Raw genomic sequence first — 14,102 nt, 5'->3', positions numbered from 1 at the left:
AAGCCACGGCAATGAGAAGTCCGTGCACCGCAACGAAGAGTAGCCCCCACTCGCCGCAGCTAGAGAAAGCCAGCACGCAGCAACAAAGACCCAACACAGCCAAAAATAAATAAATAAAATTTTAAAAATTCACCTTTAAAAAAAAAAGAGAGAACTTTATCATTGTGATAAATGGCATTTTTTCATTTTTCTGATACTGAATATAGTTCCCTGCTGCTATGAACACTGAGGTACATGTACCTTTTTGAATTAGTCTTCGTCTATTCTGGATATATGCCCAGGAGTGGGATTGCTGGATCATATGGTAGCTCTATTTTTAGTTTTTTAAGGAATCTCCATACTGTTTTCCATAGTGGTTGTACCAATTTATCTTCCCACCAACAGTGTAGGAGGATTCCTTTTTCTCCCCTGCCAGCATTTATTATTTGTAGACTTTTTGATGATAGCCATTCTGACTGGTGTGAGGTGATAACTCATTGTGGTTTTGATTTGCATTTCTCTAATAATCAGCAATGCTGAGCATCTTTTCATGTGCCTGTTGGTCATCTGTTACATCTTCTTTGGAGAAATGTCTATTTAGGTCTTCTGCCCATTTTTTCATTGGATAAATGGCATTTTTGAAAATCATACAACTAACATCATACTCAATGGTGAAAAACTGAAAGCTTTCCTCCTAAGATCTGGAACAAGATAAGGGCACATGATTTCACCACTGCTATTCAACACTGTACTGGAGGTTCTACCCAGAGTAATTCACAATGAAAGGAAATAAAAGGAATCCAAAATAGTAAAGGAAAAAGTAAAACTATGTATATTCGCAGATGACATGATCCTATGTATAGAAAATCCCAATGAATCCACAAGAAACCTACTACAGCTAATAAATTCAGCTAAGTTGCAGGTTACAAAATCAACATATCAGTTGGGTTTCTATACACCAGCAATATACAATCCAAAAAGAAAATTAAGAAATTAATTCCATTTGCAATAGCATCTAAAAGAATAAAATACGTAGGAAAAAAATCTATTAACAAAGGAGGTGATAAGACTTATATACTCAAAACTGTAAGACATTGATGGAAGACACTAAAGAAGACCTAAATAAATAGAAAGACATCCCATTTTCATGGATTGGAAGATGTAATATTGTTAAAGTTTCAATCCTACCCTAAGCAATCTACAAGTTCAACACAAACCCTGTCAAAATTCCTAGAGCCTTTTTTGCAGAAATGGAAAACTCAAACCTCAAATTCAGATGGAATTCGCAAGGGATCCTAAATAGCCAAAACAATCTTGGAAAATAAAGAACAAAGTTGGAAAACTCATACTTCCCAATTTCAAAATGTAGTGCAAATCCAGAGTAATCAAAACAGTGTGGTACTGGCATAAGGACAGACATAGAGATTAATGGAACAGATTTGAGAGTCTAGAAATAAACCCATTCATCTATGGCCAATATTTTTGACAAGGGTAAAAGACCATTCAAAGAAGGAAGAATAGTCATTTCAACAAATGGTGCTCAGACAATTGCATTTCCACATGCAAAAGAATAAAGTTGGAGCCCTACCTCACACTATATATAAAAATTAACTCAAAACTGATCGAAGACCTAGTATGGGCTAAAACCATAAAACTCTTAAAAGAAAACATAGGGGTAAATCTTTACGAGCTTGGAATTGGCAATGTATTCTTTTTTTAATTTAATTTTTTTTAAATATACAGCAGGTTCTTATTATCTATTTTATGGCAATGTCTTTTTTTTTTTAACAGATCTTTATTGGAGTATAATTGCTTCACAATACTGTGTTAGTCTCTGCTGCACAACAAAGCGAATCAGCCATATGCACACACATGTCCCCATATCACCTCCCTCCCACCCTCCCTATCCCACCCCTCTAGGTCATTACACAGCACTGAGCTGATCTCCCTGTGCTATGCTGCTGCTTCCCACCAGCCAACTATTTTACATTCGGTAGTGTACATATGTCGATGCTACTCTCACTTTGCCCCAGCTTTCCCCTCCCACCCCGTGTCAGGTCCATTTTCTATGTCTGTCTCTTTATTCCTGCCCTGCAACTAGGTTCATCAGTACCATGTTTTTTGGGGTTTTTTTAGATTCCATATATATGTGTTAACACAGGGTATTTGTTTTCTCTTTCTGACTTACTTCACTCTGTATGACAGACTCTAGGTCCATCCACCTCACTACAAATAACTCAATTTCGTTTCTTTTTATGGCTGACTAATATTCCACTGTATACATGAGCCACATCTTCTTTATCCATTCATCTGTCGATGGATACTTAGGTTGCTTCCATGTCCTGGCTACTGTAAATAGTGCTGCAATGAACATCGTGGTCCATGTCTCTTTTTGAATTATGGTTTTCTCAGGGTATATGCCCAGTAGTGGGATTGCTGGGTCATAAGGTAGTTGTATTTTTAGTTTTTTAAGGAACCTCCATACTGTTTTCCACTGTTCACAGCCATTGCACTGTTTTACATTCCCAGCGACAATGCACAAGGGTTCTTCCACATCATTGTCAATGTTCTTTGAAGCACAAAATCTTTTAATTATGATGAAGTCCAAATTCTCTATTCTTTTTTTGTTCATGCTCTTGGTGTCATAATTAAGAATACACTGTGGAACAGTATGGCAGTTTCTCAAAAAGTTAAACACAGAATTGCCATATGATCCAGCAATACCTCCCTTAGGTACTTACTCAAAAAATGAATGCAGGAACTCAAATATACTTTTACACCACTTTTCAGTGTTATTCACAATGGCCAAAAGGTAGAAGTAACTCAAGTGTCCATCAGCAGATAAATGGATATACAAAATGTGGTAAATTCATACAATGGAATATTATTCGGTCATAAAAAGCAATGAAGTTCTGATACATGCTACAACATGGGTAATCCTTGAAAACATGCTAAATGATATAAACTAGACACAAAATGACAAATATTGTATGATTCCACTTACAAGAAATATCTAGAATAGGCAAATTTGTAGTGACAGAAAGTAGACTAGAGGTTATCAGAGACTGGTGGGAGGTGGGAATAGGAATTGTTTCAGAGATACAGAGTTTCCAGAATGATGAAAAACTTTTAGAAATAGATAGTGGTGATATCTGCAAAAACATTGTGAATGTAATTAATACCATTGAATTGTACCCTTAAGATGGTTAAAATGACAAATTTTATGTTATATACATACTTTACCAGAATAAGAAGAAATATTAAAAAAAAGAATCTGAACATAGAGTTCACCATTCCCAAAAATTAACTCAAAATGGATTATAGACCTAAATGGAAAATGCAAAACTCTAAAACTTCTAGAACGTAACATAGAAAATGTAGGTGACCTTGAATTTGACAGTGAGTTTTTAGGTACAACACCAGAAGAATGAACCATGAAAGAAAAAAAGCCGATAGGAGGGACTTCCATTAAAATTAAAAACTTCTTCTTTGAGAAAGACATTGTTAGAGAATGAAAAAACAAGCCACACACTGGGAAAAAATGTTTGCAAAATACATATCGGATAAAGGCTTGGTATCCAAAATATACAAAGAATTCTTAAAACTCAAATAAGAAAGCAACCTGTCTTAGTCCATTTGGGCTGCCATAACAGATACCACAGACTGGGTGGTTTGAACAACAAACATTTACTCCCCACAGTTCTGAAGGCTAGGAAATCCAAGATTAAGGGCTTGGCCAATTTGGTTCCTGGTGATCGCTCTCTTCCTGATGTGCAGATGTCTGCCTTCTTGCTGTATCCTCACATGAGAGAGAGATCATCTCTCTTGTGTCCCTTCAAGTATGAAGGCACTTCATCCCATGCATGAGGGCCTCATCCTCATGACCTAATGACTTCCCAAAGGTCCTACTTCCAAATATCGTCACACTGGGGATTATGGCTCTATCTAACATATGAATCTTGGAGGAATATAAACGTTCAGTCAAGTGTACAACCCAATTAAAATGTGAGTAAAAGATCTCATCAAGAAGATATACAGATGGCAAATACAAATAAGCATATAAAAAGCTGCACAACATTGTATGTATGAGATACCACTACACACCTACTAGAATGGCTACAATACAAAACACTGACCACACCAAACGCTGGGGAGGATGTGCAGCAACAGAACTCTCAGTTATTTCTGGTGGGAAAGCAAAATGGTACAGCTACTTCGGAAGATAGTTTAGCGTTTTCTTACAAAGCCACACAGTGTCTTACCTCATGACCCCGCTATCATGCTCCTTGCTGTTTACCCAAATGTGTTGAAAACTTATGTCCACACAAAAACATGCACACAAAAGTTTACTGCAGCTTGATTCTTAACAGCCAAAACCTGGAAGCAACTAAGATGTTCTTCAATAGACAATATGGAATAAACATACTTTGGTACAGACATACAATGGAGTATTATTCAGCAACAAAAAGAAATAACCTATCAAGCTACAAAAAGTCACGGAGGAGCCTTAAATGCATATTTGCTATTCCAACTATATGACAGTCTGCAACAGGTAGAACTATAGAGACAGTAAAAGATCAGTGGTTGCCAGTGGTTTGTGGGAAGGAAAGAGAAAGGGATGAATAGATGGGGCACAGGGGATTTTCAGAGCAGTGAAACTATTCTATATGATGTGGTAGATACATGACATTACACATTTGTCAAAATGCACAGAACTGTACAATGCAAAGAGGGAACTCTAATGCAGACTATGTACTTTAGTTAATAATATTTCAATTTTATTCATCATTTGTAACAAATGTACCACACAAGTGAAAGATGATAATATTAGGAGTATTTTAAGAGGGGAGGGGCATATAAGAGCTCTCTATACTTTCTGCTCAATTTTTCTGTAAACCTAAAACTGCTCTAAAAATAAAATCTATTAAAAAAGAAAAATGTTTTTTAACAAAAGGCAGGGGCACTGTGTTATTCTAAATGTCAATGTCACAAAAGACAAAGGCTGAATAAAAAGTCCAGATTAAAGAAACCCAAAGAAATATGATAACTACATGCAATAAGTGATACTAGATTGGATGCTATACTAGAAGAAAAATTATTATAAAGGAACCTATTGGAACAAATGACAAAACTAGAAAAAGGAATGAATTAGATTAAAATCGTCCATCAACAAATTTCCTGAAGTTGGTGACTTAAATGCAGTACCACAAAAGAATCTCCTTATTCTTAAGAAATACACATGAAAATATTTAGACATAAAGGATCATGATGCATATAACTTACTCTCAAATTATTTAGATGAAAAATTTTATATACATACATACGTATGTAGAGAAGGAGAGCAAAAATGATAAAGCAATAGGTTGCCTCTAAAAACTCATGTCCACTTGGAACCTGTGAATGTACCTTATTTGGATATAGGTTCCTTCCAGATGTAATCAAGTTAAAATGAGGTTACAATGGATTTGGGTGTTCTTACAAGAAATGGAAATTTAGACATACATATACACACAGGGTAAAAATCCACGTGAAGATGGAGGCAGAGATTGGAGTTATGCTGCCACAAGTCAAGGAAAGCCAAGGACTGCCGGCAACCACCGGAAACAAGGAAGAGGCAAGGAAGACTCCTTCCCTAGATTAGGAACAAAACAACCCTGCCAACGCCTTGAGTTTGTAATTCTAGCTTCTAGAAATATGAGAAAATACATTTCTATTGTTTTAAGCCACCTAGTTTGTGGTACTTTGTTATAGCAACCCTATGGAAGCTAATATAGTAAGTAATAGGTAAATCTGGGTAAAGGGTATATGGGTGTTTTTGGACAATTCATGCAAAGTTTTTTTGTCCTCTTAACAGACTCTTTCTCAGAACACAAGTTTTTTTAACTTTGAAGCAAAGTTTTTCTAAGTTTGAAATTATTTCCCAAAAGGTTAAAGACAAATACAACCAAGGACTTGAACAGACATTTCTACAAAGAAGATAGACAAATGGCCAATAAGCACATGAAAACATGCTTAACATCATTAATCATTAGGGAGATTCAAAGCAAAACCACAATGAGATACCATGTCACATCCATTAGGGGATGAATATTATAAAAAAAAAAACCCAGAAGATGACAGCGTTGGCAAGGATGTAGAAAAACTGGAACTCTTGTGCTGTGCTGGTGGGAATGTAAAATGATGCAGGCACTATGGAAAATGGTATGGTGTTCCTCAAAAAATTAAACAGAGAATTACCATTTAATCCAGCAATTCCACTTCTGGATACATACCCAAAAGAACTGAAAGCAGAGACTCAGACAGATATTTGTACCTCTATGTTTATAGCAGCATTATTCACAATAGCACCCAGGTATCTAGCAACACATGAATGGATAAACAGTATGTGGTATACGCATAGAATATTATGAATATTACTCAGCCTTAAGGAAAGAAATTCTGACACATAATACAACATGGATAAACCTTGAGGACACTATGCTAAGTGAAATAAGCCAATCACTTATTAGTTTACTTACATAACGTACCTATAAAAGTCAAATTCATAGAGATAGAAAGCAGAATGATAGTTGCCATGGGCTGGTGGGAGGGGAAAATGGAGTTATTGTTTACTGCGTGCAGAGTTTCAGTTTGGGAGGGTGGAAAAGTTCTGGAGATGGATGGTGGTGATGACTGCACAACAATATGAATATAGTTAATGTCACTGAACTTTACACTTAAAAATGGTTACAGTAGTAACTTTTATGTTATGTCTATTGTACTACAACAAATACAATAGTTGTATGTATATGTTTAGAGGTACGGTGGCCTTGACAAGCTGATTTTAAATTTACATGGAAGTTCAAAGTGTCAAAAATAACTAAAAATTGTTGAAGAAGAGCAAGTTGGGAGGACTAACTCGATCAGATATCAAGACTTACCATAAACCTATAGTAACTGAGGTAGTGTGGTATTGGTATAAGGACGACCAACAAGACCAACAGAAGTCCAGAAACAAACTCACACACACGGATACCTGACTGTGTCAGAGGTGACCAACACTGTGAACAGTGTATTTTATACTTAGCTCTGGGACAACTGGATACCCTTATACAAAATATCAAATTGGAAATAACTTAAATTGGGCCTCCATTTTACATAATCAATTTAGGTAGACTAAATACCCAAACATGAAAGGCAAAACTATAAAGCTTTCAGAAGATAATATAATAATTATGTGACCTTAGAGTACGGAAGAAGTTCTTTTAAAACATGCAAAAACACTACCATAAAAGAACTTTAGGGGACTTCCCTGGTCGTGCAGTGGTTAAGAATCTGCCTGCCAATGCAGGGGACATGGGTTCGATCCCTGGTCCGGGAAGATCCCACATGCCGCAGAGCAACTAAGCCCGTGCACCACAACTACTGAGCCTGCACTCTAGACCCCGCGAGCCACAACTACTGAGGCCACGTGCCACAACTACTGACGCCCGCGCACCTAGATCCCATGCTCCGCAACAAGAGAAGCCACCGCAACGAGAAGCCCGCGCACACCAACAAAGACTAGCCCCTGCTTGCCGCAACTAGAGAAAGCCTGCACACAGCAACAAACACCCAATGCAGCCAAAAATAAATAAATAAATAAATATATATATTAAAAAAGAACTTTAGTCCTATGAAAACATAAGCGACAAACTAGAAGACAGTTAAGACACAAAAAATCAGTGAAGAACTGATTCACCACACACCACAACTCCAGGGTGGGTTTGTGAGAACATCTGAAGAATTAATTCCTCCTACATGTAAAAAGCAGGGGAGGATAACCCAACAGGAAAATGACATGAAAGGTGCTTCACGGAAGTGAAAATCTAGCTAGTAAATAAAAATATAAACAGGCACTTAACCTCACAGACGAGGAGGGAAATGTAAATTAAAACCACTATGAGCTATCTTTATAAACCCACTGGATTGGCTAAAATTTAAAGGGCTGTCAGTACAAAATATTGGTACATATGTGGGACAACAAGAACTCCTAAACACTATTGATGGGAATATAAACTGGTACCATCATCACTTTGAAAAAAACTTGGTATTATCCAATAAAATTAAAGACATGTATATCCTAAGCCAGCTAATCTACTTCTAGGTATATACTCTAAAGAAATTCATGCTCATATACACCAGGATATATGTACAAGAATGTTCTTAAAAGTATGGTCTGTAATGGCCCCAAACTGGGGAAACAAAACAGAACATTGAATATCGACTATACTTCAATAAAAAACAAAACAAAAAACCCAAATGTCTATTAATAGTAAAATGGATAAATAATATATTTATACAAAGAAATAAAAGTGAATGAACTACATATACATGTAATAAAGTGGGTTAATTTCACCAAAAAAATTGTTAATAAAAGAGGTAAGGGGCTTCCCTGGTGGTGCAGTGGTTGAGAGTCCGCCTGCCGATGCAGGGGACACGGGTTTGTGCCCTGGTCCGAGAAGATCCCACATGCCACGGAGCGGCTGGGCCCGTGAGCCATGGCCGCTGAGCCTGCGCATCTGGAGCTAAAAAAAAAAAAAAAAAAAAAAAAAAAAGAGGTAAGACCAAAACGCAATTCAAAAATAGGAAAAATTAAACCGTATTGTTTTGGAATCCATACATAGGTGACAAAACTTAAGATAAAGGCAATGAAATGATTGTCATAAGCCAGCATAGTGATTACTTCCAGTGAGGAGGAAAGGATTACAATCTAGAAGGGAACACAGTAGTTTCTGCTGTGATCCTAGTAATGTTCTGTTTCTTGAACTGGATGATTCCAGAAAAATGTCTTATATACTTTTCTGTATACATGTTATACTCCACATTTTTTAAAAAATGTGAAGGTATGGTAAGGATAAACACCATACAGATGAACATGGCTAGAGAAAAACACACAGTTATGCTGATTGGCTCATAACTATGAACCTGAAAGGTAGGTTCAGGCTCCCAGGCAATGTTTTATATATCCCTAGTCCATCTGCCCATCTACTCTCCCAGAATAACATTTTATACCTTTCTGTTCTTAAACCTCCAAAATCTCCTCCCCCATCCTCAGCTTTCAGTTGATGATTGTGTTTCCTACTTCACTGAGAACAATGGAAGTAAAGAATATTTCCACAGCCTGACCACCATAAACACTACCAGGATTTTGCACCCACATATTCTACTTTCCCTTAGCTCAACTCTCCATGCTCCTATCTAAGGCCAATCCACCTATTTGTACACCAGATCCCATGCCTTCTTGCCTTCACAAAGACATTATTATAGCAATTCTCCCATCTATCACCTACGTCATCAATTTCCTTCAGCAATATGCTATTATTTCTTAATGAAACTTCCCCTACCAGCTACTACACTATTTCTTTACTCCCCTTTGTAGTTAAGTTTCTTGAAAAAGTTGTCTATAGTTATAGAAGGAGTTTCCTCTCCTTCCATTCTCAAACCCACCACAATCAGGTTTTTGGATGGACCACTCTGTCAAAACTGTACCTCATGATAATAACTTCTAATGGTCAATTAGTTCTCATCTTACTTATGTATCAGGAACATTTGACACAAGTTATCTATCACTCCTTGCTCCTTAGAGATTTGCATCACTTGGTTTCTGGTAAACCACTCCTGATTTTCCTCTGTATAACTTAGTCACCCCTTCTCAGTCTCCACTGCTGATTCCTCTTCTTCCTTACTCAATGTTGGAATGCCCCAATATGTCTTTAGTATTCTGTCCATCCATACTCATTCTCTTGGTAATCTTATCCAGTCTTATGATTTAAACACATCTTTTTATATCAATACTTCCAGTTCAGACCTCTCTCTTAAACTCCAGACTCATCTAGTGAACATGTGAAATTCCACATGTCCAACACTGATTTCCCAAATTTCCTCCCCAAACCTGCTCCACCATCCTTTTTTCTATTTAAGGCAATGCCATCCTTCCAGTTACTGAGACCACAAAATCTGGAGTCATCCTTGTTTCCTCTCCCCATAACTAGTCCATCAATAAATCCAGTACATTCCATCTTACAAATGAAATCTTAGAATCTAAGATTTCTTCACTCCCTCTACTGTTGCCACTCCAGTCCAAGCCACATGCATCTTTCACTTGGATTACTGTGATGGCCCCCATCTGGTCTCTGCTTACACCCCGACCCTCTGCATCCTATTGTTAACATAGCAGCAAGAAAGGCCCACTCAACTTTTAATTAAGATCTTATCTTTTCTCTGCTCAAAATCCTACAACGGCTACTTACCTTACTCAGAAGAAAAGCAAACTATGCATGCCCTTTTTAGCCTAGGACAATATCAGCATCATTTATTTTACTCTTTTTTCCACCCTGGTTTTAGGAAACATAAAAATTAACATACAAAATGGAGCCTAAAAAAGTGATTCCTAAAGCCAGTCCTCAGATTGGTTTATGAATAACTTTCACTTAATCCACACTGTATGATGATAGCACACTGCATTTTTATGAATGTCGTCATTTATTTTTTAACATGTGATTTTCCTATTTATTTGTTTTTATGTTTTTCATAAAATATGGTTATTATAAATGGTAGGTTTTTTAAACATTTTTTTACTTGGAAAAATAAAAAATTTGCAGAACTAAGTTTTTTTTATTGAAATATAGGTTACAGAATTAAGTTTTAATGCCTTCTCTACTTCTCCTTTCCACTCTCTATGCATTTTCTCTGCTGAATTAAAAAACAGAACATTTTTACTGGTACAGAAATTGAAAATTCTGGGGACTACTGGCCAAAAAGATTTAGTAAGCATGTACCTACACTAAAAGCTCACCAACCATAAGCAGGAGAAACTACATTGGCTAAAGTTTTAGACCCATGCCCCTCCCCAGCTCTGTTAGTGCTGGCTGTGAGACATTAAATTTTTTGCCTTTCTGACCCACTATTTCCTCATATATAATGCCCATTATAGTACCCATTTCATAGAAATATGAAAATTAAATGAGATGATACATTTACAATATATTGACACATAATAGCTATCTACTGTGTTTAGTTAACACAACACTATAAACTATGTGTTTAATTACTGCAATGTTAATACAGTGGTGGTGTAGGGTGGGAGAGAGAGTGGGAGCAGACCACCCTGGTGGAGATAAGTATTTTACCTACTGATGTTTAGAACTTCTGGCACATGGGGATAATAAAAAGCATTTTGGTCAGTTTCACTATTGTTTTTAAATTCTCTGAAGACCATGTACCCCCTTCTTGCCTTCACCAGGATAAACCACAGCAAAAGACCATCTTCCACATTCACCCATCCATTAACTGAGTGTTAGGCATAGGGTATGGCAAGGACTCAGAAGGTTGCATTAGAGTATAATCACCAGGTACTATTAAATAAACTAAGGGTTTTTATTTAGAAAATAAAAATATTCACTTACCTTTTTTGAATTTATGTATAGGGAGTTTCTTAAGTTGATCTTTACGAAGTCTGTTTCTTCTAGCTCTATGTCTATCCTGGACAAATTTTGTGATCTAAAAATAAAAGAAAAAAAAGGGAGTCAGATATTAAACATGCAAATAGAAAATGACCATTAAAATAACAAATGTCTTTTATGTTTCTAGATAGCTGCTACAAATCAATTCAATTTATTTAAACCCTAGTCATGAGACTATTAATTAAAATATCCATGATTAGTTATCATTAGTGATTAGTTAGCCCATAAATTATCCTTTGAATTTTTATTCAATGACCTAAATTATCTTTAATTTACTCTGACAAAAACATTATAAATAACATGTAACTATTTGTTGGCAAAAATATAAATGGTAGATTCCAGGTTACAAAGACTCCACTGGATCAAAAATGGGGGGGGTTGGAATTTCTGTAAGTTACAAACTGATAAAATTTTCAAACATAACATGCACTAAACTGCACTTTCAGTGGTTCTAGCAGCAAAATGGACAGAACTAATACAGAACACCTGTACTATAAATATTCAGAAATATCAGATAAAATATACAAAATATTTTAAAGTATAAATTGCTATCCTTACAAGACTAAAAAGGAAGTCCGTGGGACCAGAACCAAATGCGACAAACAAAGTCCATAACAGAAAATTTTGACAAATTTGACTACGTCAATGTTAAGGACTTCTGTCCCCAAAAGATACTGTTTAAAGATAAAAGACAGTTCACAGACTGGCAGAAAATATCTGCAAATTGCATATCTCATAAGGGATTTCTATCCAGAATACATAACAAATTCAAAATTCAATAATAAGAAAACAAGCAACCCAAGAGAAAAAAGTGGGCAGAATATCTGAATATACACTTTGCTACTGAAGATATACTACTGCTTACTGAAGATGGCAAATAAGCACTTGAAGAGATGTTCAACATAATTAGTCAGGAGAAAAATGAAAATTCAAATCACAAATACCACTATATACCTATTGAAATGACTAAAATGAAAAAGACTGACTATACCAAGTGTTGGCAGGGAAGTAGAAGAACTGGCACTCTGATACACTACTGAAAGGATTGTAAAATGGTACAACCACTTTGGAAAATAGTTCGGTGGTTTCTTATAAATTTAAACACATATTTACCAAATGACCTAATCATCCCACTCCTACTTATATTTAGTGACTAGAAATGAAAGTGTATATCCATATAACAACTTATATACAAATGTACAAAAAAGTCTATGTCAGCTTTATTTGTAATAGCCAAAAACGAGACACAACCCAAATGTTCATCAGCGGGTACGTGTATAAACAAAACTGTGGTATAGCCATACAATGGAATACAACTTGGCAATAAGAAGTAATGAATATCAATATATTCAATAACATATATGAATCTCAAAATAATTATTCTGAGAGAAGGAAGGCAGACACAAAAGAGTATGTAATTTATGATTCCCTGTATATAAAGTGGTAGAAAATGCATATTAATCTACAGTGACCAAAACCAGAGCTGTGGTTGCCCAGCAATGGTGTGGGGGGAGACATGAAGGAAAAATTTGGAAGAGGTGAAAGGGAGTGATTATCACAGAGTATGGGGAAACTTTTTGAGCTGATCTGATATTTTATTATCTTAATTGCGGTGGTGGTTTCTCAGGTATACATACGTATGTTAAAACTTACCAAACTGTACAATTTAAATGTGCAGTTTATTAATATATTAATCAGTAGATGTTTATTTTAAAAATTTAATAGTAACCACTAGAAAAAAACAATATAAGCTTTCAAACTAGTAGGAAAAAGGGAGAAAGGGAGACAGAAAGAGAAAAAAAGTTGAGTAATCCAAATCTGTATAGTAGAAAAAAAAAACAATAAAAAGTAAACAATAGAAATTAGTCCAAATCACAAAAATGCAAATGGGGTAAATTCACCAGTTTTTTTTTAAAAGAGTATATCATATTGGATAAAGAAAAAATTCCAACCATTCACAACACACAAGATTAAAACTTAATGACACATTAAGACAAAAGTAAAGGTAAAAAATACAGGGATAGATAAAATTATATCATGACAGTACTAAGTAAAAGTTGGCATATAAAGTAAAACAGGATGTAAGTCAAAAATCATTAGGAAATAGTTATCACAATGATAAAAAGGACGCTTCACCTAAAAAATAACAAAATTATGGGAGAAATACACAAATTCACAAGCTCAGTAATTTCTAGATCAAGCAGACCAAAAAAAAAAAGTAAAGACCACAGACCTATGATGCCCAATATGGTAGCCATTATATACATGTAGCTACTGAGCACTTGAAATGCGGCTGGTCTCAATTGAGATTTGCTGTAAAAGTATAAAATACACACCAGTTTGCAAAGACTTAGTACAAAAAGAATCAAACATATTTTATAATTATTTATATTAACTGAATGTTGAAATACATTTTATATTTATTAAGTTAAATAAATACAATATTTAATCTCACTGAAATATTTCCCATTACCTTTTTTAATTTGGCTACCAGAAAACTTTAAATTTACAATAAGTGTGGCTCACAATATCGTTCTATTGCACAGAACTGCTTTAGAAAACAGAGGAGTGCAAAAAACCATGGACAATTGCAATTGAACAGTTCTGTGAATATACTAAAAACCACTGAACTATATCATC

General features: G+C 35.5%; 1 protein-coding gene across 1 annotated transcript in view; it reads right to left on the bottom strand.

The window, feature by feature from the left end:
- Nucleotides 1–14,102, bottom strand: part of RNF13 (ring finger protein 13) — a 136,009-nt gene that overhangs the window by 17,797 nt on the left and 104,110 nt on the right. Inside the window, exon 8 of the mRNA XM_024768987.1 lies at nt 11,406–11,499. Within this exon, the coding sequence (XP_024624755.1) occupies nt 11,406–11,499 (94 nt within the window). The remainder of the gene's footprint in view (nt 1–11,405; nt 11,500–14,102) is intronic.

This window comes from Neophocaena asiaeorientalis, unplaced genomic scaffold, assembly GCF_003031525.2.
Source record: "Neophocaena asiaeorientalis asiaeorientalis breed wild unplaced genomic scaffold, Neophocaena_asiaeorientalis_V1.1 scaffold118, whole genome shotgun sequence".
NCBI lineage: Eukaryota > Metazoa > Chordata > Mammalia > Artiodactyla > Phocoenidae > Neophocaena > Neophocaena asiaeorientalis.
This window is presented reverse-complemented; position numbering and strand designations above follow the sequence as displayed.